Below are 27992 nucleotides of genomic sequence, written 5' to 3' on the forward strand. Positions count from 1 at the left end.
GGGCGGCGCGGCGCCGGCAGGTGCCTCCCGGGGCAACGGAAGTCGGCGGTGCGTTGAGGCCGCGGGGGCGCCGGGAGCTGCGGGAGCCGGAGGAGCCGGGGCGCCGGGGCCCGGCCTCCAGGCTGCTTCCCTCCCCGCAGGTTCCCGGAGGCCTCGGCGAGCCTCGGCTGCAGTCTGACCTCAGGCGGGCCGGGTGTCAGGAGTTAGGAGGACGGACTGAGTCTCTGGGCTGGTTAACCTTGCTGGGACTTGGGGCTCAAGGCCTTGATTTTTTTTTTTTTTAAAGATTTTATTTTTATTTTTTCCCCCCAAAGCCCCAAGGCCTTGATTTTAAGGTATAATTGAGGACGCAAGCACTGGAGAGGTAGTGATGAAAAATAAATTCGCTAATACCCGGTAAAAAAACGAAACAAAATAAAACATTTTACATTCTGCCTCCCCCAAGGAAATCCATCCCACAGAGGACATTCGGGAAAGCGCACCCGCCTATGACAACTGTAACTCTAAGCCGGCCTCTGATCTTTTAGTTCCTAATGAATTGTAGGTTATTTCTATGGCTCTCTGGCACTTAATTTACAATGTTATTTTGTGAACCCTAATAAGAAATATAAATATTTGCTTCTTCGGTCAACAAATATTGATTGACCGTGAACGATGTGCCAGGCACTGTTCTAGGCTCGGGGGGTAAAGCAGTTTGAACAAGGCTGACCGAAGCCCCTGCTCTCGTACAGCTTACGTTTCAGTGGAGGAGGCTGACGATAAAGGACTAAACCACAGGACTGAGAAGATCTGTAAGCTCCCCGAGGCAGGGAGCTTGTCTGTCTGCACCATGACATGTCCCGAGTGCACGGGACAGTGCCCACCGCACTCGGTGAAAGCGCCGAGTGAACGAACAGACGTCATTTCAGAGCGCGAGGAGCGCTGGGAAGGCAGCGCGGTGGAGAGGGCGGGTCGGCTTCACTGGATGTGGCACCGCTGGGAAGGCGACTGTTGAGCCAAGTTAGAAAGACGGGAAGGAGCCAATCCTGGGACAGTCTTTGAGAATATTCCAGACAAAAGAATATTCCCCGCCAAAGCTGAAGGTCCTGAAGCAAGGCTGCATTGTGCCTATACGGAGAACAGAAAGCAGGCCCTGGTGGTGGGAATGCAGTGAGTGAGGGGCGGAGAGAGGTGGGGAAGGAGGGCAGAGCAGTAGCCAAGGGCTGTGCTCTTTAAGGCATTTGGGCCTGTTTCCTGGCCCTGCCGGAACCCCACCTGGTAAGATTTTCTATTTCTTAGCTCGAAGTGTCTATAGACCGGATTGCTTCTATGTCAGCTGTCCTCACTCTTGTGTAATAGAAATACCTCTCCAGGCTAGGGTCGTGGGGGAGATGAGCTGGATTCCTCCCTCCTTCTGTGCCAGGCCTCTGCATTGGCACTTTTTCTGCTCAGTGTTTCTGGCGGTGCTGGGTTTATTTGTGAGATTGATGTAACATTAAAGTAAAATCTTACCCTCTGGGGAAAAAACATTAAGTGCAATGAGGAGCCAGTTCAGGAGTTTAAACAAGTGAAGAAGATGGTCTGAATTAAGTTACTAATGATCACTTTGATGGCTGGGGAGAGAAGAAATTGTAGCAGAGTGAAAATGATGGGAAGGGGGCCAGTTAGGTGACTACTGAAATAGTCAAGGCCCAGGACAACGGTGGCTTGGACTGGGGGTCTAGAAGTGGGGGGAGAGGAAGGATGGGACCCCGCAGCACAGGTTCCAACCATTTGTAGTCTTTTGGTGGGGGCGCGTGCATGCACACACACACACCACAACACAGATTCACCCCCCACACACACACGGTATAAATGTTTTATGTAACGTGAGATTATCTTTGCCCCCAGAGGGCACTTGAACATTACAAATGTGTCCAAGGGTCAGAGTAAGTTAACTCCTAGGCCGAGAAGCAGTTTCCCAAGGGCATAATTTGAGAGGGCCAGGAAAGCAAAAAGAAACAATCTCAGCTGAAGCTACAGTCTTTGCTTATTGGAAGTTAAAAGCTCTTCTTTTAAAAAATTTTCTTGCCATGGCTAGTATAATAAGCCAGCAATTTGGCCTTCATACATTAGTGTAAGTTAGTTTGATTACAGAGCCGTCCACCAGGACGGGCGAGAGAGAGGGAGTTCGACAGGCAGAAGAGGGAGGAGAAGCCTAATTTGGGGAGGAGGCTTCGCCAGGGTGTCAGGCCCGGGTGAGGCCCACCGCAGGGAGGCTCTGAGAAGCCAGAAGGCAGTGAGGGAGAGAATGAGGAGGAAAAGGCGAGGAGGTGGGGGTGTGGGGACCAGGGAACTTGCAGATGCTTCAGAATTCGGCCTGAGGACGGGTCTGCCTGGAAGCCTCTCTGTCATCTCCAGAAATCATTTGCTAAGCACTGTTTCAACATAGTCCTCTCATATGCTGTGCAATGCACGTTAGAGTGACATGATCCTGGTCTCTGATAAACTTAAAATCCAAAGCAATTTTGCATACAAATGTACTGAGAATGACTCATTTTACATAGAGAGGGAAGAGGCAAGCATCTAGACAGTCTCATTTGACGGGCACAAAACCACTTCCCACTCCGCCGCATCTCCCCATCTCCCGTATGTGCTGCTGCAGGTCTGTTGATGCCCCTGCCCCAGCCCCTGCCCTTTGGCTTTGGGCACTGCACACCTTGTCAAAAGGCTACTGGGATCTCGGAGGCTCCTCAGAGTGCGCCACTTTGCACCTACTGCTTTGAGGATCTTGTTATTTCACTTATTAGCCCATCTGTGGCCCCGACCAGATCACCAGCCCCTGGAGGCAAGCATGAAGTCTTACTCGTTTTAGTATTCCAAGGGGGACTAAACTTTATTTTCACGTAGTAAGTGTTACATATTTATACTAACACCATACATCTATATTTATTTTATATAAACACATATATGTAATTCATCTCTTTTAGGACATGTTTGATACTATAGTTAGCCCTGGTTCCTAAACTAGATTAGCTGGAAATACATGTACATACAGGGAGAAAGATAAAAATTTCCCATCGTGGAAGGTGTGGAGACAAAACAGCTCTTATTCCACCTATGAGAAAAGAAGGGAAATAGCACATCTGACATTCTGCCACACACACAGTCCCCACGCAAATCAGGAAACCTCATGACAAGCAAGGCCCCACACCTAGCCCCATTCTCTCCTTTCTGTGCCTTTCAGCCAGTCCATTGCCTTTGGAAAGATGTTCATAATAAGTGAATACTTTTGCTAGAGGAGTCAAAGTAAATTGAAATGGTGAGCTAAAACTGCTGGAGACGTGGGTTTATTCTGGAGGCTTATTTCACAAAGAGCAAACCTCAGTGTGCGAATGCCACTGCCAGCCTGGCTAGTTGGATTTCCAAATATTGACTGTTCCTGGACAACTTGTTCCATGGTGTCATCCATCTGCTGTGACACACAATTACCCTGCACTGGATAATCCTGATGTCATTCAGAAAATTACATAACAGATATAAATTGTTTAGTGCCCAACGATGGCAATGCTACTATCATTAATTACCATATTGCAAGTATAGATGGTACCTCCCAATTTTGTTGGAAAACGTTTTATGTACTCTTTTACATAGAAGCATTGAAAGTTAATTTAGAGTTGATTTTAGGGAAAAGGATCATTTTCCACATAAAATAAAGTATACTGATTCTCTAAAATGGAAATATGAAATCATAAATTCTGGATATTCAACAATGTCTACCAACCTTAAAATATAAAATCATAAAGCTAAAAATAAATATATTGGTATCAATGGATACTGGTATATAATAAACAACCAAGCAACACATTTATCGGAAAATGAAGCCACATATACGGGTGATGCTAGTGGCTGAAAAAGCAATTCATACTATAAATTAAATTTGATTGCATATGAAGTATACGCAGACAGAGCAAGTGTGATGGAACGTGGAATAAAAGAAGCCGCAAACATTTTGATGAATGCATAGCAAGTTGCCACAGTACCGGTAAAACTCACCTGTGCTGTGTCATTTGTATTCCACCTGCCACTAGGGAGAAGTGGCTTCTCTATTTGCCCTACTATGGTCCACCAGCAGGAACTGATTGGCAGCAAATGGCAGATAGGCAGAATATTTCTAACTTTTCCTGAATCTTTCTAGGTGTATTATTCATTTAGATCTTTCCAAGATGTATTATTTACTCAGATTTAAAGTGTTTCTTAGAATTAGCATAGTAATCAAATAACATAAGAAATGAACCTGGGGTAGATTAGATATTATGGGAAGGAAGTACATTAAGCTGAAGTGAAATTGCTTGTGCCACTAAGGTAACCTGCTATTTTAATATCTTTGCTGCTATTTTGTAACTTTGTATAATTTAGCCTGTTTTCAATATTTCTATATAATTATTAATTCTATGCATAACAAACTCTCTCAGCTTAGTGAACCACTATTCATTGAACCCCACTTCTGACTCATTAGCTAACAAATTTCACATGATCGTTTATTCACAGTGCTTTGGAATCAGAGCAATGTATATATACTTTGAGTGGGCTGTGTGTGTGTGTTATATGGCAATAAATATAACTATCACACTGGACTCCAGAGAGCTGTCGGCATAGGCTTCAAATACTGCATTCTGGCAGCTGCACCCACCCTTTCCCTTCTGCATCCCTGTGACACCCAAGGGCAGGTCTCATTCTCAACACTGGTCTTTCCTGTTTGCCCTTCGTGCTGCAGAGAACCAAGAATGCCTATCTACGTCTCAGGATATGACCCTTCCTAAACTCTCAGGCTGTCCTCATCCAAGGATGTCCTATAATTCAGAATATTTGAATAACTCTTCTCAACATCCAGTGCCAAGTGTACCTATTGCTTTATAACACAACTGAATGTAATATCAGTATTATTTTTACCTGAATTTCCACCTTCGAATCATAGATTGCAGAGATCTGCAGCACCATGAAGAGGCTGGAAACAGTATTCTCCTTATTTCTTAAAATTCTTTCATTTCATTTTCTTCAGCACTATCGTGAGGAAATATATTAAAGTTCTTAACAACAACAACAATATATTGCCCCGGGACTATCTGATAAGGGTTGATTGATGAAAGTTCACTGTTAGGCCCAGAAGTAGTAATCGCTGGAAAAAATGGCCTTGGTGTTCTCCAGGAGTGCTACATTTGAAATCAGAAGACATCCTTGTCAAGGATGGTATTTACTAGCCTTCTAGATAATTTAACATCCTCAACCAACACTGTTTTCTGCAGGAGCTTCGGAGTTGGCGAATACGTCTATGTGCCGGGAGGGTGGCACACCTCAGCTCCATGGGGACAGGGCCTCTTGTGCTTGGGACCCTTCCAGACCTCGCCCCATGTACCTCTTCACCCAGCTGTTCATTTTTAATACCACCAGTAATGGGACAAATAAACATCTGTGCCTCTTGATATGAAGCACAGAGAAAGACACAACCTTACGTCTGTTGTTCTCCTGCCCGAAATGAATGACTTCTATCTAATAACTAGGAAACATCAGCCAAAAAAAAAAAGAACGACGGTGTGCTACAAAATAACTGGCCTGAACTCTTCAAAACTCTCACAGTCGTGAAGGACAAAGATGGACTGAGGAACTGAACTGAATCAAAGCAGGATAAAGAGGCATGGAATTAAATGTAACATGTGATCTCTGGTTAGGTCCTAGAAGCAAAAAAGTTTCTCTTTTGCTCTGAAGGACATCACTGTGACAGCTGGTGAAATTTGAATAAGATCTGTAGCTTGATTTATAGTATGGTATCAATGTTAATTTCCTAATTTTATAATTGTACTCTGCCTATGTAAGAGAATGTCCTTGTTTTTAGGAAATACACCCCAAATATTTAGAGGTAAAGTGCATTGTCTGCAATTTACTCTCAAGTGTTTTCTGAGAAAAATAATAGGAGAGAGAATGAGAATGATAAAAACAAATGTGTTAAAATGTTAACATTTGGATAGTCTGGGTTGGCATACAGGGAAATATCTGTACTGTTTTTACAACTTTTCTGTATGCCTAAAATTATTTAAAAATAAAAGGTTTATTAAAAAACAAAATTCTTCCACACGGCTTCTTTGATTTTTAAACTTTCAAAGGATATTACCATTCTATCTTTCAATTTTTACTGTAAGAGTAGCAAACACTTACACAGTGCGCACTGTGAGCTAAGAGCCATTAGAAGCACGTAAACGTATCTTAATCCACTTAATCCTCACGGCCACCCTGTAAGGGAGGTGCTATAATTATTTGCTTTTCCAGATAAGACACCTGAGGCCCAGGGAGGGTAAGAAAACTTGACAGCGTCCCACAGGAAAGGCCGGAGCCCGGTCCCCTGCTCTGCCCATCCTGGAAGCCTGCGCTCTCCGCTGCGTGTGTTATAATACCTGAGCTACAGAGTTTTAGTGCTTTATTCTCCATTTTGCTTTTACTTTCTTGGGGAAAATATTACAAATAGTTTTTAAAACATATGTCAGAGTTTTTTTCCCTCTAACTATGGGTATTTTGTGGGCAGTCTATGTCACATGGCACCCTTCAAATAGCTTCCTTTCCTTATAGTCCCAGGCCCTGTCCCCGCCTGTCTCCATGTATTAAGGAGGTGAGGAGACCCATGAAGTAACTCTCTAACATATAGTAGGATAGCCTTTTTTTGTTGACCTTGACATTTGCTGGGCATTGTGAACCACAACACTAAACAGTGTCACCAATATAAATATTTGAGACTTGAAAAGATAGACTATTTTCTTCAAGGTCCTTTGAGCATTCATGACTTGTCTATGCATGATTTTAAGGTTACTTTGAGGGGCCGGCCCCATGGCATAGTGGTTAAGTCCAGTGTGCTCCACTTCGGCAGCCCAAGCTTGCAGGTTCATATCCCAGGCGTGGATCTACACCACTCGTCAAGCCATGCTGTGGCAGCATCCCACATACAAAACAGAGGAACAATGACACAGATGTTAGCTTAGGGCTACTCTTCCTCAAGCAAAAAAAGAGGAAGCTTGGCAAGAGATGTTAGCTCAGAGTGAATCTTCCTAACAACAACAACAACAACAAATTATCTTGAGATCAGCTCTAACGTTAGTGCATGATGGGAATTTTTTTGCTTATCTCATATTTCACAAAATCAAAATCAAGTTTGACAGCTAGAAAGATGAAGTAATCTTTGAAACACATTTTGTTCTTGCCACAGCATCATTTCATTGAAGAATCTGAATAATCATCACTGTCCTACTGGACGCTACGATACAGGGACGTATAAGTTTGCTTTACCAGTACTAGCTTTTCTTGTTGGACGACACTCTTATCAAAGCATCAATCACTTCCCTTTAACAGTCTCCTTGACAACTTTTCCTCTCCCATCTCTGACTTGAAGCCATTTCAGCATCTATTAAGACAATTTTAGCCAAGGACAAGAAGGGGAAGTAAAATTGAAACCACTCCATTTGTTGCTCATTTATGATCCTGAAAAGGAACAGATGGAAGGGGAGGTGAGACAACTAACTGGTTTAAAAAGTTACTTGGTGGTGTAAATGGTTCATGCCAACTTTTTATCCTACCACTGTTGATGGTTTGTGCTGGGGCCAGGAGAGTTTCCAATAAGATAATAGTAGAAGCCCTTCTTTTCAGATAGTACAATCAACACCTACAATCTAAATTGAAATACATCCTAATTAAAATCTCTCTAGTAAATGGATCCTTAAAGTTTCCTTTGCCCTTTCTTAATTTGTCTTACCACACTAATCTCAGAAGCATGGTTTTTCTGACACCAGCACCTTGATGTCAGTTGAACTTCAACATTCATCTTGGAATGATGCCAACGGAACACAAACACACCTTTGAGGAGGGCGTGAAAACCGGGGAAAGAGCCCTGGTTAGGCGTCAGGAGGCTTGTTGGCTGGCACTTACTGGCCATAGGATTTTGGGCCACTCACTCAACTTCTCTGAGGCTCATTTTTCCCATTAGTAAATTGAGGATAAAAATCCTTGCTCTGCCTACTTCAATTGTTATCATGATGATCAAATTAATGTATGTGACGGTTCTTTGCAAAATTTCATAGAAGTCGAAACATGAAGTTTTATGTAAGAAATTCAAATACTCTAAGATGCTATGCTGTGAGGAAGCCCAAGCTGAAAAAGATTGGAGGGAAAAAGATCTCTTTTCCCTCTTCCCATCTTAGGTTCATTGGCTGAACACTTCCCTTATCTGCAAAATGGAGATAATTCCTACCTTATGGGGTTGATGTGGGTATGAGAAAATGTACATAAAATATGTGGCACAAGACTAGGCACTTAGTATACGTTCAATAAATGTTAAGTTGCTGTCGTTATGCTTGCCAACAATAATAATAAAAAGCAAAAGGGAAGGGTTTGAATTGAAAAATTTTAAAAACACGTAGAAACAGTGTTCCGAGACCTTGCTTTCTTATTTTGCATGGTATTTTTCATTTTTTTTTCTTCAATGCATCTTTCTAGGACAAAAAATAATATCCAAAGATATTTTGGCACTAACAGTGTGATTTATGGCAAGAAAGATGAGCAGTCTATTCCAACCCAGGAGATTTCCAAGGAGACAGAGAGCCAAGACAGTGTAAAGGAGAATAGGAACAAAGACTTGTCACATATTATTAAGGGCGTGAAAGTTGAATTAAGCACAGTAAATGTACAAACAGCAAAGCCGCCCAGCAGAAGACAACTGAAAAGTTTGGAGGCCACAGTTGGCAGGCCTCAGAGAGCTCCAGGAGGTGCCCCAAAGGAGAGGTAAACTGAATTGCAATTTGAATGTTCTTCTGTGAAAGTAATTTTTGAAACTCCAGTAAGCTTTTTCTTTTAGAAAAACTTTTTAAAATTAAAGTCCATGGGAGATACTGAATTAATGAAGAGTATCAGTTTGTAAACACAGAGACTAATGATTACTTGAGTAACACTGTTATTGTTCTGTACTTAGAAAGGGACATCTCTATACAGTCTAGAGAGGAAACGAGTATTGATGGAACTGAGAATTTCACACATTCTCTTACATATTCATCAGTGCTATTAATTGCCAATTAATTGCCTCTTTAAGGTGTAAATTAACAAATCATTTACGTCCTAATTTGAAAGTAGCTTTGTGTCTCTGAAGGACTTGTTTATTGGAAATTTCCATTTTAAAAATGCTACCTAGGAAGCCAGCCGGGTGGCATAGCAATTAAGTTCATGTGCTCTGCTTCAGTGGCCCGGGGTTCCCAGCTTGGGATCCTGAACACAGACCTATGCACCGCTTATCAAGCCATGCTGTGGCAGGCGTCCTACATATTAAGAGGAAGATGGGGACAGATGTTAGCCCAGGGCAGTCTTCTTCAGCAAAAAGAGGAGGGTTGGCAACAGATGTTAGCTCAGGGTTAATCTTCCTCACCAAAAAAACAAACAAAAAAAACTGCACCTAGGATAGAATTTTAGCATGTTGATTACAACTATTTTTTCTGTTTTTTGAGGAAGATTGGCCCTGAGCTAACATCTGTTGCCAATCTTCCTCCTTTTTTCCCTTTTTCTCCCCAAAGCCCCAGTAGATAGTTGTATGTCATAGTTGCACATCCCTCTAGTTGCTCTGCGTGGGACACCCCCTCAGCATGGCTTGATGAGTGGTACGTACGTCTGAGCCCAGGATCCCAACCGGCAAACTCCAGGCGGCCAAAGCAGAGCATGTGAACTTAACCGCTACGCCACCAGGCCAGCGCTGATTACAAGTATTTTATATGACTTCCTTTGACTGGTAATTATCAGTGCTCTCAGCTTATGTGGTTTCCTCAAAATAGTGTTTACTTGTGCTTGCCAAAAGAGTATTGTCTTTCACTGATGCTAAGTGCAGTCGGTGATATTTTAGCATTGTGTTGTAGTTTAAGTGGTAGTGTTTTGTTTTAGTGATACATAAATGATGTGTCTTAAATTGATGACATCATCGATTCAAGTAATAAGGTATGTAGCCTTAAGATGCCCATCTCTGACCTCTCTTAGCAGAATAGACAGATAGTGTAGATTTCTGTTTCCCAGAGTGACTTAACATTTTTATGGACCTTCTTAGTTTCTACATTGTATGACATTGTATCACAACTACCCCTGGAAAACATAATTGGTGGTAGAAGGTAAGCTAATTCAGTGATGTGCCCATAGTGGGTACCTCCTCCTCCTTTTTAGAAATAAAATAAAACAACAAAAAAATTCTATATAAGTATATAGAATTAGGTAATACACACATACGTATGTAATACTTGTCAAGAATGGGATTTTTTTAGCTCCCAGATCTGTTTATGACCCATCGTGGTTTTTATTATAATTATACAATTTAATTAAGTATTATAGAAATGGTTAAAATGAGTTGAATGCTTGGCAGAGATTCAGGAAAGGTAATTTTGAAAATTGCTTTCAAATTAGGTATGAATGAGACAAGCATAAAAATCTAGGAGAATTCTGCACTCAGATTGCTTTGTAAGCATTTTTAAGTTCTCGCTCCATGTTTCTACTTTAAAGAAACCAAAATTGGAAATATTGGAGGATGTACTATGGATGTGGTGTATATATAAGACGTATCTTGGAACTTCTCTCAGTGGTCCTACGTTCAAAGAAGAGGCTTTGGTCCTACATCAAAAGATTGGTAAATGAGGTACATTTGTTTTGAGTTTTTAAAAATATATCTTTTAATGATTTTTGCCCTCCCTTCTTGTCTTTTAAGGGATTCCAGATGCACAGATTTGGGTTAATCATCATCTGTGATTCATGATGCGCTGTCATCGTTGCTCCATGCATGGCCTGCTTTTAGTTTCTCTATTTGTAATATATATTGATCTCCCATCGATATAGTTACCATGGCTACATAACAATTGCCCCAAAATTTAGCAGCATAAAACAACCATTTTTTTAATGTTTTTTTTTTTTTTAGGGAAGGGAGAGGGATGAAGATCTAACAAAAGTGGTGGTGAGGGAAGGGGAAGGGACGTGAGGGTGTAGGAAAAGGGGAGTGCAGGAGGCAAAATACTAAACAGTAGTAAGGAAAAGGGGGAGTGAGGAGAGGGAGCAGGGAGGAAGGGGAGAGGACAAGGCCAGAGGGGAGAGAGGAGGGGGCAAAGGAGGAGAGGTAACAGGAGAAAGGGGAGGGTGAGGGAGAAGACAGGAGGAGAGAGAAGAGGGCTGCAGGGAGGGAGAAAACCACCGTTTTTTGTGCTCATGGGCTCTGTGGGTCAGCAGTTTGAACAGAGCCTGGTGGAGAAGGCTGATCTCTGCCCCGTGATGTCTGGGGCCTCAGTTGGAAGACTTGGAAGTCCAGGGGCTGGAATCATCTGAAGGTTTGCTCACTCCTAGGTCCGGCAGTTGATGCTGGCTATTAGCTGAAACCCTTGCTGGGACTGTTAGCAGAAACACCTACACGTGACCTGGGCTTCCTCACTGCGTGGTGGCTGGGTTCCAAGGGTGAGTGTCCCAAGAGAAAGTGAGCCAGGAGGAGTTTGTATTGTTTTTATGACCCGGCCTTGGAATCAGACTGGACACAGCATGCCCCTCTCATTTCCTGTTCCACATTGATTTTTGAAGAGTACTTGCTTTTTATCACAGCGACTGCCGGAAAACCATTTTCACAAAGATATGATGTCATAGAAAGGAGTGCAGTAGTCTAATGCTAAAACTGTGAACTCCATTGAGTTAGTAGTTCACATGGTCAGTGACAGATATGCCTGTGTTTCCCTGTGTGCTCCAGCCTGCCCTAGGGCACAGTTTGGGAACCAATGTCCTGGTCTACGCTGAGCTCCTGTGAGAGGCTGTTGGCCCACACCCTTAAGTTTCTTAGAAATCCTGTTGTCTGTTTGAAAGGCTCTCTGAGGCACCACCTTAAATCTTTCCAAGATCTTAACAAAGGGTTTTACAGTCCTGCCCATCTTTACAGTGTTTTCCTGACACTGCCCTGGATTTAATCTCCAGTCAGAAGCCATTTCTAAATTTCAGCATTGTTTGCTGTCTGGAGGGGCTAAGAATGAGAAACAATTCTATTTTTGATCCCAGCCAGTCCTGGCTCCTTTATATGGAACCGTTTTTTCTTATCTCTCACCTGTCACATTTTATCATCAGCAACTAAGAAGTCAGGAGGCACCTTCAACACACCGTCTGGAAGTCTCCTTAGCAGATCATCCAATTCATTGAGTCTGTTTCCCGTTTTCCACATCACTACAAGCAACAGTGTTGCTAGACAACGATCCCATTTCCTCCAGCTGGCTGTATCATTGAGTTCCCTAAAGCCCTCACTCACAGCTTTGAGGGCTGTTCGAGTCTCACAGCCTCTTTGAGGCCCTAAGCTTTCGCTGACACTTCCTCAAGATCTTTCCAGTTTCCACCCACAGCCCAATACCCAAACCTCTCCCATACATTTTTGTTTTTTCATTACAGCACTACCCAACTTCCAAGCACCAAAATCTGTTCCAGTTCCCTATTGCTGCGTAACAAACCCCCCATCCCAAAGCTTAGTGGCTTAACAGTGCCAGCATCTGTCTGCAGTTTGGGCGGAGTGTGGCAGCGATGGCTGTGTCTGCTCCACTCTTAGTTAGCAGGGGCAGGTTCAAGGCTGGTCTCTGGAATCATTGAAGGCTTGCTCTTGTACATTTCAGTGGTTGATGCTGGCTGTTGGCTGAGACTATTTGGTTTTATTAATTTTTTCTGTTGCTTTTTTAGTCTCTATTTCATTTGTTTATGCTCTGATTTTTATTATTTCCCTTCTTCTACTGCTTTGGGGCTTTGTTCTTCTTTTTCCAGTTCCTTTAGGTGCATTGTTAGATTTTTTATTTGAGATTTTTATTTGCATTGCTGTAAATGTCCCTCTTAGAATTGCATTTGCCGTATCCCATAAATTCTGGCATGTCGTATTCTCATTTTCATTTGTCTCCAGGTATTTTTCGATTTCTCCTTTGATTTGTTCATTCACCCAATCGTTTTCAGTAGCATTTTGTTTAATCTCTACATATTTGTGGCTTTTCTGATTTTCTTCCTATAGTTGATTTCTAGTTTCATACCCGTTGTGGTCAGAAAAGATGCTTGGCCTTGTTTCAATGTTCTTAAATTTATGGAGACTTGTTTTGTGGTGTAATATGTGATGGATCCTGGAGAATGTTCCATGTGCATTTGAAAAGAATGTGTATTCTTTCGTTTTTGGATGGAATGTTCTGTATATATCTACTAGGTCCATCTGTTCTAGAGTGTCATTTAAGGCCAGTGTTTCCTTATTGATCTTCTGTTTGGATGATCTATCCATTGGTGTAAATGGAGTGTATAAGTCCCCTACTATTATTGTGTTACTGTGTATTTCTCCTTTTATGGCTGTTAATAATTGCTTTATATATTTAGGTGCTCCTACATTAGGTGCATAGATATTTACAAGTGTCATATCCTCTTGTTGGATTGTTTTGATCATTATGTCGTGCTCTTCTTTGTCTCGTTACAGTTTTTGTTTTAAAGTCTATTTCGTCTGATATGAGTATTACTACCCCCGCTTTCTTTTCATTGCCATTTGCGTGGAGTATCTTTTTCCATCCCTTCACTTTCAGTTTGTGAGTGTCTTTAGGTCTGAAGTGTGTCTCTTGTATGCAGCATATGTATGGGTCTTGTTTTTTTATCCAATTAGCCACCCTGTGCCTTTTAATTGGAGCATTTAGTCCATTGACATTTAAAGTAGCTATTGAGGGCCGGCCCCGTGGCTTAGTGGTTAAGTGCGCGCGCTCCACTGCTGGCGGCCCGGGTTCGGATCCCGGGCGCGCACCGACACACTGCTTCTCTGGCCATGCTGAGGCCGCGTCCCACATACAGCAACTAGAAGGATGTGCAGCTATGACATACAACTACCTACTGGGGCTTTGGGGAAATAAATAAATAAATAAATAAAATTATTAAAGTAGCTATTGATAAGTATGGACTTACTTCCATTTTTTAACTTTTTTTTCTTGGTGTTCTAGTAGTTTTTCTCTGGTCCTTTCTTCTTCACTTGCTCTCTTCCCTTGTGGTTTGATGGCTTTCTTTAGTATTATGTTTGGGTTCATTTCTCTTAGTTTTTTGTGTATTTATTATAGATTTCTGGTTTGTGATTACCGTGAGGTTCATATACAGTAACCTATGTATATAGCGATCTATATTAAGTTAATGGTCTCTTTAGTTTGACCTCTATCTGAAAGCTCTACTCTAAAACTCCCCTCTTCCCACATTTTATGTTTTTGATATCATATCCAACCTCTTTTTTGTGCGTTTGTATCCATTACCCTCTTATCATGGGAATAGACAATTTTGCCTATTTGTGGTTTTATCTTTCCCCCTTAAATAAGTCCCTTTAGCATTTCTTGTAGTACTGGTTTCTGGGTGACAAACTCCTTTAATTTTTGCTTGTCTGGGAAGCTTTTTATCTCTCCTTCTATTTTGAACGATAACCTTGCCAGGTAGAGTATTCTTGGCTATAGGTTTTTTACATTTAGCACTTTAAATGTATTGTGCCACTCTCTTCTAGCCTGTAAGGTTTCCGCTGAGAAGTCAGCTGATAGCCTTATGGGATTTCCTTTGTATGTAACTTGTCTTTCTCTTGCGACTTTTAGCATTCTCTCTTTGTCTTTAATTCTGGACATTTTAATTATGATGTGTCTTGGTGTGGGTTTATCTTGTTTGGGGCTCTCTGTGCTTCCTATACCTGGATGTCTGTTTTGTTTCTTAGGTTAGAGAAGTTTTTAGCTATTATTTCTTGAAATAGATTCTCTGCCCCTTTGTCTCGCTCTTCTCCTTCTGGGACACCTATAACACAGACGTTAGTGTGCTTGATATTGTCCCAGAGGTCCCTTAGACTGTCCTCACTCTTTTTAATTCTTTTTTCTTTTACCTGTTCAGCTTGGGTGATTTCTTCTAGTCTTTCGTCCAGCTCGCTGATCCATTCTTCTGTGTCTCTACTCTGCTTTTGAATCCCTCTCGTGAATTTTTCATTTTCCAGTATTGTTTTCTTCTTTTCTGATTGGTTCTTTTTTATATCTTTCATTTCTTTGTTGATGTTCTCACTGAGTTCAGCCATTCTTCTCCCAAAATCAGTGAGCATCCTTAACACCCTTTGACCGCTCTGTGGGTAGGTTACTCATTTCTGTTTCATTTAGTTCCTTTTCTGTGGTTTTGTCCTCTTCCCTTGCTTGGAACCTATTCCTTTGCTTCCTCATTTTGCCTCTTTCTATGTGCTTGTATCTATGTATTAGGTTTGTCGGCTACGTCTCCTGATCTTGGAGAGGTGACCTTATAGAAGTGATGCCTTATGAGGCCTGGCAGTGTGCTTCCCTCTCATCACCAGTTCCAGATGTGCCAGGAGTGATCCCTGTGTGGGCTACGTGTGTCCTTCTATTGTGGTGGGGTTGCTCTTCCCATAGGTGCCCAGGGAGGCTGAGCTGTCCCCCTCGCTGGCTGGTTGTAATGCTCAGCTGCGTGTAGTTGTTGTGGGCCCTTCAGTCTCTTTATCGGGTGTGGGGAGCCCCAGCATGGTTGGCTACAAGGTGTAATAGCACATTCCTGTTGCAGTTTTTCTGTTAAGTGAGTAGGCCCCCAGCGTGGCTGGTTGTTAGGCTCAGGGGCTTACAATTGCTATAAGCCTCTGGCCTATAAGGCTCTTGTCAGCTCTCTGAGGATTGAAGCTGGGTGGGGCTGGCCTTAGGCACAGGAGCACCCAGTTGTTTCAGGCTTTGGAAGGTGGGGCCAATCCCCTGTGTGACTCTTTGAGAAGCACAAGTCTTCTGCAGCTGACAAGCCCCGCCACCCACAGGTCCACACACACAGTCAACACAGTCCTGCCCCGTGTGTGGGCCCTGACCTCTTGAAGTGGATCTAGTCTCTCTAAGGCAGGAGCCCCACATACTCCACTAACGCCCCACGCTCTCCACCCACTCCTTGTGCATGCCCTGCCCCACAGAGGTGGACCCACTTGCCAGGCTTCGGAGAATCCAGTCACCAATCTATGCAGGGCCCCATGTTGCCCCAGGGCTTATTGGGTGGGGCTAGTCCCTAGGGTGGGCTGCCTGCCCTGGCTGAGCTGGATTAAATCAGTGCTCTAGTGGGTGGGGCAGACCCTGGGCTAGCAGGCCACAGGGAGAACTCCAGTGGCACCTGCCAGCGTCTGTGTCAGCACACCCACACCAGGTCACAACAGTGGCCACCGCCAATGTCCCAGTCCCTGGAGAGGTCTCACCTCTCACCAAGATGCACTCAGAGCCTATGAGGTGAGTCTCTTTTCACCAAAGGACTGTGCACCTTTCTGTTGATTTTAGGTTGCTTTCCGAAACAGGTAAATTTGTGTGTGGGCCTTTTAAGAGCGGGCTTTAATTTCTTTGTGAACCAGCATTTCTGGGGGTACTCCCCAGTGGTGTTAGTAACAAGCAAAGTCAGATATTATGCCACTTGTCTCAGTTGTGCTGGGTCCGAAAAATGCCTATAGTGGGAGCACTCCCCGGCTCAGGGCCCCACTCCTCCAGGAAAGGCTGGGTACCTTTGGGTTGCTCCTGGGTGGCTGTGAAGCGCTGCGGCTTGTGAAGGTGGTGTTTTTTCTCTCCAGAAGGGAGTTTCTGCCTCTTCCACCTCAATTAGGATTGTTGTTTGTTGCAAGGGTTCCTCTTATCCAGTTTTCAGTTCCGTCTCAGGCGTAATTTTACCAAGAGTAGTTGTAAATCGGCTGTGTCTGTGGAAGGAGGTGAGTTCAGAGTCCCTACGCTGCCACTTGACTTCCGTGTCTCAGGTGTCAACTGTATGGTGGGCAACATTATCATGCTAAAATTGACCCCTGATTGATTGATTGCATCTGGATTAGGAGAACTATAAGGTAGCCTATGGGGACACCATACTTTGGGCTTCCTTGAGTGCAGTTACTCTCGTACTGCATGTCCCTTGTAGGGACCCCGGAAACTCTGCCTGTGGCCTTGTGACAGGAGGTATCGGTTCCTGTGGGACACTAAGCCAGGAAGCTCCCACACCTCTGTGACAGCTCTTGGATGGCTGAGTGAAGTGTCACCAACATAAGTGCTATAAGGACTCCTGCCAAGAGGGACACTGAGGCTGCCCTGCCAGCCTGCTATGGTTCTGTCCTTTGTCTTTCTGAGTAGATGGGCCAGGTGTGTCTGGTAGTTTTGTGAGCCTGAACGTGTCATGGAACTGAACAAGACCCCTGGTGAGTGCAGCAGTAACCAAAACTTCTAGCTCTGAGTTGACCTTTTTCTTAACCAAGTAACTACCTGCTTTGATCATCCAGTAAGAAAGCTTCAGCTATTACTCAGTTAATTAATCTCCTACTTGAAATTTAGATTATTTCTAGTTTTTCATTAGTATAAAGTGATGCTGTGATTAACATTCATTCATTCATTCAGCAACTTGCAGTTGCCACTATGTGTCAGGCACTGTCCAAAGTGATGGAAATAGATCATTGAACAAAACAAAGTCTCTACACCCTACATTATGGTGGAGGGGTGGTGGTGGTGGCGGGAGAGGGGATGTATTTACACACACACACACACTCGCACTCACACACACACACATACACAGTATGTCAGATGACGAAACATGAAGGAAAAAATAAGAGTGATGGGGCTGGAGAGGTGCTGTTTTTTAAAAAGTGAGCAGGGAAGAATTCTGATAATGTAACATTTGAGCAAAGACCTGAAAAGGTTAGGGATAAAGACGTGCTGATACCTTTCAGGCCTAGGGGATGGAACTGCTTAGGCCTTGAGTTTGGAGTGTGCTGTGTCCCTCCAATTCCACGTAGCTGTTTATTTTCTTTAGACAAATATGCCTCAAAGTAGAATTCCTAGGTCAAAGGATTTGCATATTTTTTGGGCTTTTGATAGATGTCACCGATTTGCCTGCCGAAAGTTATGCCATTTTGCGTGTCCACCCAATAATATCTTTCCGCTCATCAGGATTCCCTTTCTGAAACTGTATAGGTCATACAGTTCATTTTAAAGAAATTCAGAAAGTACAGAAGGGTATAAAGTGAAAAAGTATGTATTCATGAAATAGTCTGATGATAGGGTAGAATAGATTGTTGAAAGATATTTTAACAAGTTCTCATCAGCTTGTTAAAATCAATGTAGAAAGATCCCCGTATGTAAAAATTGTCTCGATGACAGAGGCTCCTCCACAATTTTTATTAATTAGAACATTGCAAATTATAAAACCAGAAGCTATGACTATAAAGAGCACCATTGTCATAAAATGCATGGTTCTAGAAAATGAATGCTCATCTATATTCTTTGCATACTCTGATGAAATATATATATTAAAATTTGAAGGTTAACTTCACAAGTAGTTGGGATAAGGTTTAAGCCTTAGTCACAGGTAATAGTTTTGAAAGTAGCACATTTCTTTTTAACTAATTGTTATATTTACTCTTTTCATTCTCCTATTTTTCTTCTATTCCAATCAGATTGTAGATCTCCCATATCTTAGTAAGTAAAGTCCTTAAAATCTTTCTCCGACAACTTCAGGGATTTGGGAACTTTGACTTGCATATTAGACAACAGATCATAATATAAAAAGGCAGGTATAGTAAAACATTAATTTGGATCCTACTCATTGAGATGGCAATTCTCAGTGAATTAAAAAATGTAAGTAATTTCTTTTTATGTCTGGCATATTTTTCTATTAACTTATCCTAATTTACTGAAGAGTGGGCTTTTGGGTTTCTTTTTTTAGCTTGTTCTTATGGAAAATTTAAAACATAAGCAAAGTAAACAAAGTCATATAATGAATACCTGTCACCCAGCTTCAATAATTAGCAACATTTTGCTATTCTTTAACATTTATGCCTTTACCCACTTTCCACCTCCTACTTGATGAAGATGATGATTTATGGTTCTTTTTTTTTGGTTAGGTAAAATTTACATACTTTGAAGTATACAAATCTTAGCTGTAGGATTTTGAGAAATGGGTATGCCCATGTAACCCCATACTTCTCAAGACGCAGAGCATTTCCCATTTTCATCCTCCCCGTCAGTAGCCTTCTGTCCTGAGGCAACCACTATTCTGATTTTTTACACCTTAAGTTAATTTTGCTTTTCTAGAATTTGATATAAATGGAATCATACAGTATATACTCTTTTGAAACAACTTGTTTCATTCAGTTTCATTCACGTCCTGGTGTGAGCTGAGTACTATTCCATTGTGTGCATATAGCGCAATTTGTCTATCTGTTCTCCTGATTGTAGACCTTTGGGTTGTTTCCAGTTTTAGGCTATTATGAAGAAAGCTTCTATGAACAGGTTTAGTTACTTTTATATTTGCTTGCAATATATATTGCTTTTGAAATAAAATGGCATCTAATAAATAAATCTACCAATTTATAATTTTTAAGGCTGGTCCCTCACCTCTCCACCTTAATATATTGTTCTGAGTTAGTATTGTGCTTCAGCAAGTTTCCATTAACTTTGACCTTTAACATTTCAAAGTTTATATAAAACCGATAGCTAATATTTAAGAATTCTTAATTTTTTCAGAAATTGCATTGCATGATACTTTTTTGAATGATAAAAGAAATTGCATTGCATGATACTTTTTTGAATGATAAAAGTTTCCTCCAAAAAAAATCATTTTACTTCCTGCTAAACTTATAACATAATAAGTAATACCTCTTTTTTCATTCTCATTTGTTTTTCCTTGGCTTTTTCAGAAGCGAGTCCCTGAGTCCTGAGTTGGTGGCCGCTGCATCTGCTGTTGCAGATTCTCTCCCTTTTGACAAGCAGACAACCAAGTCGGAGCTGCTCAGGCAGCTCCAGCAGCACTGGGAAGACTCAAGGGCACAGAAAGATGGAGAAAGAACTAAAATTAGGTTAGTGAGTCAAATAGTTATTCCAGTAAGGCTGGTATCTCAAAATAGGTTGTTTTTTATGTGACTAGTGAGTAATATACATAATATATTCATTATATATAAAATATGCCTCATAAATGGAATATTAGCCATCTGATTTTTTTAAAACTCATGTCTTAAGTGAAATTGCAGTTTTGAAAAGTCTAATTGAATAGTGAAACTTTTTTTTAAGAAATTACAGTTTTTTGTCCCTGAAAAAGAAATGATAAATTTAGTAGTGTTATTAAAAATAAATAAATAAATAAATAACAGAATAAGACAGCTTCTCTGAGAAGATTAATTTTTCTCATTACTTGATGAGTATCAACTCATCACCCAATAATTTGCTGGGTTGTGTGTGTGTGTGTGTGTGTGTGTGTGTGTGTGTGTGTGAGGAAGATTCGCCCTGAGCTGACATCTGCCAGTCCTCCTCTCTTTGCTGAGGAAGACTGTCCCTGGGCTAACAGTTAAGTCTTGGGAACTATGTGAGTTTAATGGTCATTATATTGGATATTTTAATATGTTATGTTGAGTATCCTGAGGGTTAGTTGGCTTTTTTTTCTATCATTCCCAATCCTGAAAGTTCCTTTCTATGAAAAAAGAGTTTGGTTATATGTAAATTAAGTTCTCATTTATTGTTTCACATCTATTATGACATTTGTAATAGTGACTATTTTGACTTCCAGAACGCATTATTGCAATGTCCTTCCCATCTTCTGGAAGACAGTCTTTCTATAGGAATCCCATTCAGGTAAGGGTATTTATCTAACAAATGCTCATATTTCTCCAGAAACAGGCTATGGAGTTATAAGTTTAATATTGGCACAGAGATGGCAGTATTCTCCTAAAAGTTTACTTACTCTTTCAGGTAAAAATTATAATGGATTGATATCAATTAGCTTTTGCTGTGTTACGAACCACCCAAAAACTTAGTGACTTATAACAGCAACCATTTACTTAGCTTATCATAATGTGGTTTGTGAATTTGGGTCAAGCTTAACTAAGTGGTTCTGCTAATCAGGAACAGGCTTAACTAATCTCTGCCAGGCTAACTCATGCATCTGTGGGCAGCTACTGGGCCTCTGAGGATTGGCTGGTCTAAAATGGCGTGGCTGGATGGCTCCATGTGGTGTCTCATTCTCCAGCAGGCTAGCTCAGGCTTGTTCACATGGTGGCAGGGCAAAGATCCCACAAGCAGCAAGCAAAAGAATGCAGGGCCCCTAAAGGCCCAGGCTCAAAACTAGTATAATGAGGCTTCTACCTGCTTCTATTGCACAAAGTCAATTACAAACCCATTCCAGATTCAAGGAGTAGAAAACAGGCTCCATATCTTGATGGCAGGAATTGCAATGAACTGTGGCCATTTTTTGTAGTCTATCATAGGGGAGAAGTATGGGAATTCTTCAACTAACGTGTGTTCTCTAGGTTGAGATGCTAAACTATAGAGGAGGCAGACTGCTTTAGGTTCTGTGGATTAAATAAATTAATATCAAACATATAATGATGTTTACTATGAAATTCCAGTTTAAAGTCATTGTTTAAGATGTTTGCATACATGTGCGGGTATGTAGACATTAGTGTAATTTACAATATTTGTTATATCAGTAAAAATGTAATATATACGTATGTCTATATATGTGTGCATATATACACATGTGTATATAATTATACTTTTATTGAGAATACAAATACTATAAATTGCACTAATCTTAAGTATATATCTTGATGATGGAAAACACTATGGAGATTCCTCAAAAATTAAGACTAGAACTACCATATGATCCAGCTATTCCACTGCTGGCTATTTATCCAAAGAACATGAAAACACAAATGTGTAAAGATATATGCACCCCCATGTTCATTGCAGCATTATTCACAATAGCCAACACTTGGAAACAACCTAAGTGTCCATCAAGGGATGAATGGATAAAAAAGATGTGGTATATAGACACGATAGAATACTATTCAGCTGTAAAAAAGATGAAATCTTGCCATTTGCAACAACATGGATGAACCTTGAGGGTATTACGCTAAGTGAAATGTCAGAGGCAGAAAGTCCAATACTGTATGATCTCATTCATAAGTAGAAGATAACAACAACAACAACAAGAAACAAACACATAGATACATAGATTAGGTTGGTGGTCACCAGACAGGAAGGTGGGAGGGAGAAGGACGAAAGGGTGACAGGGCACATGTGTATGGTGATGGATGGTAATTAGTCTTTGGATGGTGACTTTTGGGTATTGATGTAGTCTACACAGAATTTGAAATACAATGATGTACACCTGAAAAAAATATATATATCTTAATGAAATTGTATATAGATATATAGGCATGTAACCAACACTCTTCTGAAGGTATAGAACACTTCTTGCTCTTTTCAGTCAAGATTCCAACACAGTGGAGGTAATTACCATTCTAACTTCTGTCACCACTATTAGTTTTATCTTTTCTTGATTTCACATTAGTGGAATCATATACTACATCTTTCGTGACCGGCTTTTTATGCTCAAAATAAATTTTGTGAGATTCATCTAATATTGTTGTATGTACAGTAGTTATTTTTTATACATATAACATTAATATTTATTGCTTTCTTGAAGACTGTATTGAAAGCCCAAGCATTCCACACAGAAATTATACAATTGTAAACTGCTTCACAAAAGCAGCAAACATGTTACATTCTACAAGATCTTACTTTACAGAAATTTAAAAATTTTAACTATGAAAAGATACAGCTGAAGAAACAAGTATAAATTTGGTGGCCAGTAATTTTGACAGGGAAGTTGTACAGCTTGCATGGTTTTAAATATGTGAATTTTAAAATATTGATTTTAGAGTAATCATTATGCTCTTGTGTTGATAGAAAAGTATAAGACTGGCTGTTGAAGAATCATGTTTAAAAATATTTAATTCACTTCAAAATGTCAATGCAAAGTATTGTGCTTTCTCTGTACCCCTACACCTTCAGTCATTTAGCTCAAGTCATCATTAAAGTGATGTATTAATTCTTCCAGTACAGTGGTGGTTCACACCATTCCCATTTGCATACTTTAGAATATATTAGATTAGAAAGAAAGGTGTAATATTCACAGATGTTCAGAAAAGCAAGCAAAAAGTCAGTGAACCTGCCCAGTTCTTCTGAGATGGTCTCATGTCAGCTTCATAAGCATTCATTCTAAAATATGGTAAGCTAATGTTTGAACACAGTCTCCAAGATAAAGCACATCGTCTTACAAATAATGAAGTCCTTTTCTCAAACATCACGAAAGTATACAAAAGAATTTTAGTTTGAAGAGATCTCTTGGAATGTGTTTAGCCTGATATTTCAGCAGCCTTAAGGGTCCCAGGGTTTCACAAGGACCAGATTCTGAATTACTGAGAAGAGAAAGATACTGCTTTGAGAGAGATGAACTCAATCACTACCAATAGATAAAGTATCCACTGTATTCATCTCTTATAGGAACGAAAAATATAACATTTGTCCCTTAGAATAATATATGTATATTTATATATAATATATAGTATGTATATTATATAATATATACAATTAAATATAACTACATATAAAAATTATATACTTATTTATAATGTTTAATATATATTATATATAAAGTATATTATTCCATTTATAAATATGTATAATTTATATAATAATATAAATTCATCTCTTATAGAAGCAGAAAAATATAACATGGTCTCCCTTAGACTAATATATGTATATTTATATTTAAAATTATGTAATTTATATATAATATATGCCATATATAATATATAATATAATTATTTGTATATAATCATATCATATAACATTATCTGTTATATATATGTAACATAGATATGTATATATTATATAATATAACCTGTATGTTGTAATATAACCTGTATAATATATTACATATAAATATAAAATATTATTCTAGGGGGGCAAATTTCATATTTTTCTGTTTCTGTAAGAGATGAATATATATAATGTATATTTATAAATATTAATAGTATATAACTATCATGAAACCCTACAGTTCACATGGTAAAATGTTGAAACTGATGAAAATATGAAAACTGCTAGAGCTGTCAGAAAAAGACAAGACACAAAGCTTTCTCGTGTCTATGTATAAATGTGATACTCTCCTCAAAGTTTAAAAATGGTAATTATTACCTTCCAATTTAAAACCTTAATTCTAAATTTTAATAAATCTATACACAAACCACTGATTAACCAGACTCCCCCCCCCAAAAAAAAGTCAGTGATAAGCAGGAGCCAGAGGAGCTGATAATTCACAGTTCCTATGTGAACAACTCTCTCAGGATTTATCCCATAAAGTACTTTATTTTACAACCTGCTTCTCTTGTAAAACTAAAGCTCCACTTTACTACATACAAACCTCGTACAGTGTGAAACTAGAATTGTATGTCAAATACTGCAGCTGAATGTTTCTAAATAATCTGTTCTATCAGTTCCTCTGTGACTTCTGTGGCTCATCCTCATTTTCTATGGATGATTCTGAGAGAATCTCTCCAGTTCGACTGGTATTGGATCCTACTAATTATTCTGTTTCATGGCAGAGAGAATCACTACTTACAGGGCCTTATAGTTTCACTTCCTTTGGAAGGCAAATCTTTCTCAGCTTGAGACAGACGAGATTCCTCCATTTGAGTCTTTTCCTCAGAAGTCTCTTCGTTCACAGTTAAGGCGTCGTCAGATTCTTTTTCTTGATTTTTTTTCTTTCTGGGATCAAGTCTGTTGATGTCATTAGAGACTCTTCTTCCTCTTTGTCCTCTTCTGTACAGTGCTGCCTGATACAACCACTTGCTTTGTCTTTATTCTTAGATGACGACGATTCTTCGGTTTCTTCTACCGTAACTGAAGAGATTTCACTAGAAGTTGTTTGGCCATCTCTCCGACTTCACCTTCTTTGTCCAACTTGAGTCTTTTCACCGGATGTTTCCACAGCATCTTCATTTGATGTTTATTCACCTGATGATTAGATTTCCGCTTTGTTAGCAAAGGATACAACTCAGGACCAGCCAGATGGAAGAGATGCCTAGGGCAACGTATGGGGGAAGGGGCACAAAGCTTCCAAGCCCTCTCCAGACTCACCGTTCTCCCAGCATTTCCACCTGCTCACCAACCCAGAAGAGCCTGTACTTCTTTAAAACTATATTGGCTTGGGGGACCAGCCTGGTGGCGCAAGCGGTTAAGTGCACGCGCTCCGCTGCAGCGACCCGGGGTTTGCCCGTTCGGATCCTGGGTGCGCACCGCCGCACTGCTTGGCAAGTCCCCTATAAAGTAGAGGAAGGTGGGCATGGGTGTTAGCCCAGGGCCAGTCTTCCTCAGCAAAAAAAGAGGAGCATTGGCAGATGTTAGCTCAGGGCCGATCTTCCTCACAAAAAAAATAAAATAAAATAAAACTATCTTGGCTTGGGCCGCCTCAGTGGCTTAGTGTTTAAGTGTGTGTGCTCCACTGCGGCAGCCCGGCATTCACAGGTTCGGATCACGGGCGCGCACTGATGCAGCGCTTGTCAAGTCGTGCTGTGGCGGCGTCCCATGTAAAATAGAGGAAGGTGGGCATGGATGTTAGCCCAGGGCCAGTCTTCTTCAGAAAAAAGAAGAGGATTGGCATTGGATGTTAGCTCAGGGCTAATCTTCCTCACACACACACACCAAAAAAAACACTATCTTGACTTTCCTAGGTCCTTTGAGTTTGTATATAAATTTCAGAATCAGCTTGTTAATTTCCACACACACACACCCTGCTGGTATTTTAGCTTGGATGACATTGACTATATAGCTTAATTTGGAGGAGAATCAGCATCTAAAAACATTGAGTCTTCCAACCCACAAACATAATATCTCTCTCCATTTATTTAGATCTTCTTTAATTTATTTTAGCAACGTTTTCACTGTACAGGCTTTGCACATCTTTTGTTAGTTTTATCCCTATTTGATGGATTTTGATGCTATTTTAAATGGTATTTTTAAATTCTCAAACAGAGAGAAAGGTTTGGCTTATTTAAAAACCCAAAGGTGGAGGTTGTTGTTAAAAGGCTTTCAAAGAGTGAACAGCATTTTCCTCTTTTGCATCTCAAGGAAGAGTTTCAGGAGTTGTCAACTTAATAAGCCCAGCTGAGCCACTGAGAAAAATGAGATATCGATTACCTATAATCCTAAAAATCTTCTTAGTTAGCTTTTTGTTTTTGATTTGGTACAATTGAATATTCCTTATTCTGCTCGAGGACAGAAACTGTTCATCTGGTGACAGACTGTGACTCAAAAACGTAGTTTCTTGGCAGAGTCGAACTTTTCTCTAGATGCTTCATGTCTCCATTCAGCTAATTCGGATAAGAGGTATTTGGAGTCTTCAGGTAAACTACTTAGGTCAGAAAACACAGCAGTAAATTGTCTCCATATTTTAAATTTATTTTGTTTATTTTTTCCCCCAAAGCCCCAGTAGATAGTTGTATGTCATAGCTGCACATCCTTCTAGTTACTGTATGTGGGACGCGGCCTCAGCACGGCCGGAGAAGTGGTGCGTCGGTGCGCGCCTGGGATCCGAACCTGGGCCACCAGCAGCGGAGTGCGCGCACTTAACCGCTAAGCCATGGGGCCAGCCCCAAATTGTCTCCATATTGAGTCAAGGATGGACTCATGGAGAAAACTCAAACCCTTAAGATCATTTTTAGACATTTAGAGAAATATGAAGGAGATTTTTAAAATCCCTGAAGCTTAACCACTCAGATATATTAATTTTCCCATAAAAAAGCAAATACTGACTCTGCTTAAATGTGGGTATACTAAAGAAGGCTGCACATAAATTAACCACTGTGAAATAGTTACTTCTTGAGAGAATAAAGCCAGCCTTGGTGGTCTAGTGGACAAGATTCTGGCGCTCTCGCCTCTGCAGCCTGGGTTTGTTTCTTCATCAGGGAATGTCACACCAGTCGTCTGTTGGTTGTCATACTGTGGCGACTACGTGTTGCTGTGGTGCTGAAAGCTATGCCATTGGTATTTCAAATACCAGCGGGGTCACCCATGGTGGACAGGTTGCAGTGGAGCTTGCAGACTAGACAGACTAGGAAGAAGGACCTGACCAGGGAGGGTTCTGCTCTGCTGTACACAGAGTCCTGTGAGTTGGAATCAACTCGATGGTGCTAACAACAAAAAACAGCTGAGAAAATAAGGGCAGAAGCGTATGCTAACGGTTGCATGATATTTTATTAGTGCTGTAATTAACCTTTAGTGTTGGATGTTAAGTGTCACTATTATCAATAACGCAGCAACAAAGGCATAAAGCTTCTTCTGGGTAGTTTCCAAGGAGGAGAAATTACCTGGTCAAAGAGTATGAATACTTTTAGAGTTCTTAATATATACTGCCAAATCCAAGGGATTGTATCAGCAATAAATCAAAGGTTTAATTTTCATGCCATATTTGCCAGCATTGGATCTTCTCATTAAAAAGGAAAGGGCTGGGCTGGCCCCGTGGCTTAGCGGTTAAGTGCGCGTGCTCCGCTACTGGCAGCCCGGGTTCGGATCCCAGGTGCACACCGACACACTGCTTCTCCGGCCATGCTGAGGCCACGTCCCACATACAGCAACTAGAAGGCTGTGCAACTATGACATACAACTATCTACTGGGGCTTTGGGGGGAAAAAAAGAAGGAGGAGGATTGGCAATAGATGTTAACCCAGAGCAGGTCTTCCTCAGCAAAAAGAGGAGGATTAGCATGGATGTTAGCTCAGGGCTGATCTTACTCACAAAAAAAAAAAAAAGAATGAATGCCCCAAACCCAATGTGAATGTTGCTATTCATCAGTATTTTGGATTTGTTTTGTACTACTAGATAACACAAATAAATAAATATATTATTATTGTTATCAATCCAATATTTGCAGCTAGAAGGATAATTGCATGACTCATCAAATTATAAAAGAAAATCAGTTGTATTTCTGTATGTTAGCACGAAACTATTGAGAAACGAAATAAAAATTACCGGGCCGGCCCTGTGGCTTAGCGGTGGGGTGCGCGCGCTCTGCTGCTGGCGGCCTGGGTTCGGACTCTGGGCGCACACCAACGCACTGCTTCTCCGGCCATACTGAGGCCGTGTCCCACATACAGCAAC

General features: G+C 40.8%; 1 protein-coding gene and 1 pseudogene across 1 annotated transcript; one reads left to right on the forward strand and one right to left on the reverse strand.

Annotated features, from left to right (window-relative positions):
- The first annotated feature begins 8455 nt into the window (after positions 1-8455).
- Positions 8456-20742, forward strand: LOC131410411 (small ribosomal subunit protein mS31-like). The gene is made up of 3 exons (XM_058548585.1): positions 8456-8778; positions 19694-19852; positions 20739-20742. The coding sequence occupies exons 1-3, from the start codon at positions 8480-8482 to the stop codon at positions 20740-20742; spliced, it is 462 nt and encodes a 153-aa protein (XP_058404568.1). The 5' UTR covers positions 8456-8479.
- Positions 20743-23741: 2999 nt separating this feature from the next.
- LOC131409908 (serine/threonine-protein phosphatase 4 regulatory subunit 2-like) lies at positions 23742-26794 on the reverse strand (annotated as a pseudogene).
- Positions 26795-27992: the final 1198 nt, after the last annotated feature.

This window comes from Diceros bicornis, chromosome 9 (genome assembly GCF_020826845.1).
Source record: "Diceros bicornis minor isolate mBicDic1 chromosome 9, mDicBic1.mat.cur, whole genome shotgun sequence".
In the NCBI taxonomy this organism is placed as follows: domain Eukaryota; kingdom Metazoa; phylum Chordata; class Mammalia; order Perissodactyla; family Rhinocerotidae; genus Diceros; species Diceros bicornis.

Excerpts from the sequence above, each read along its gene's own strand:
- LOC131410411 (XM_058548585.1), top strand. The coding sequence starts at position 8,480 with ATGCATCTTTCTAGGACAAAAAATAATATCCAAAGATATTTTGGCACT. Across the intron at positions 8,779-19,693 it reads GGAGGTGCCCCAAAGGAGAG|AAGCGAGTCCCTGAGTCCTG; the intron begins GTAAACTGAATT and ends TGGCTTTTTCAG.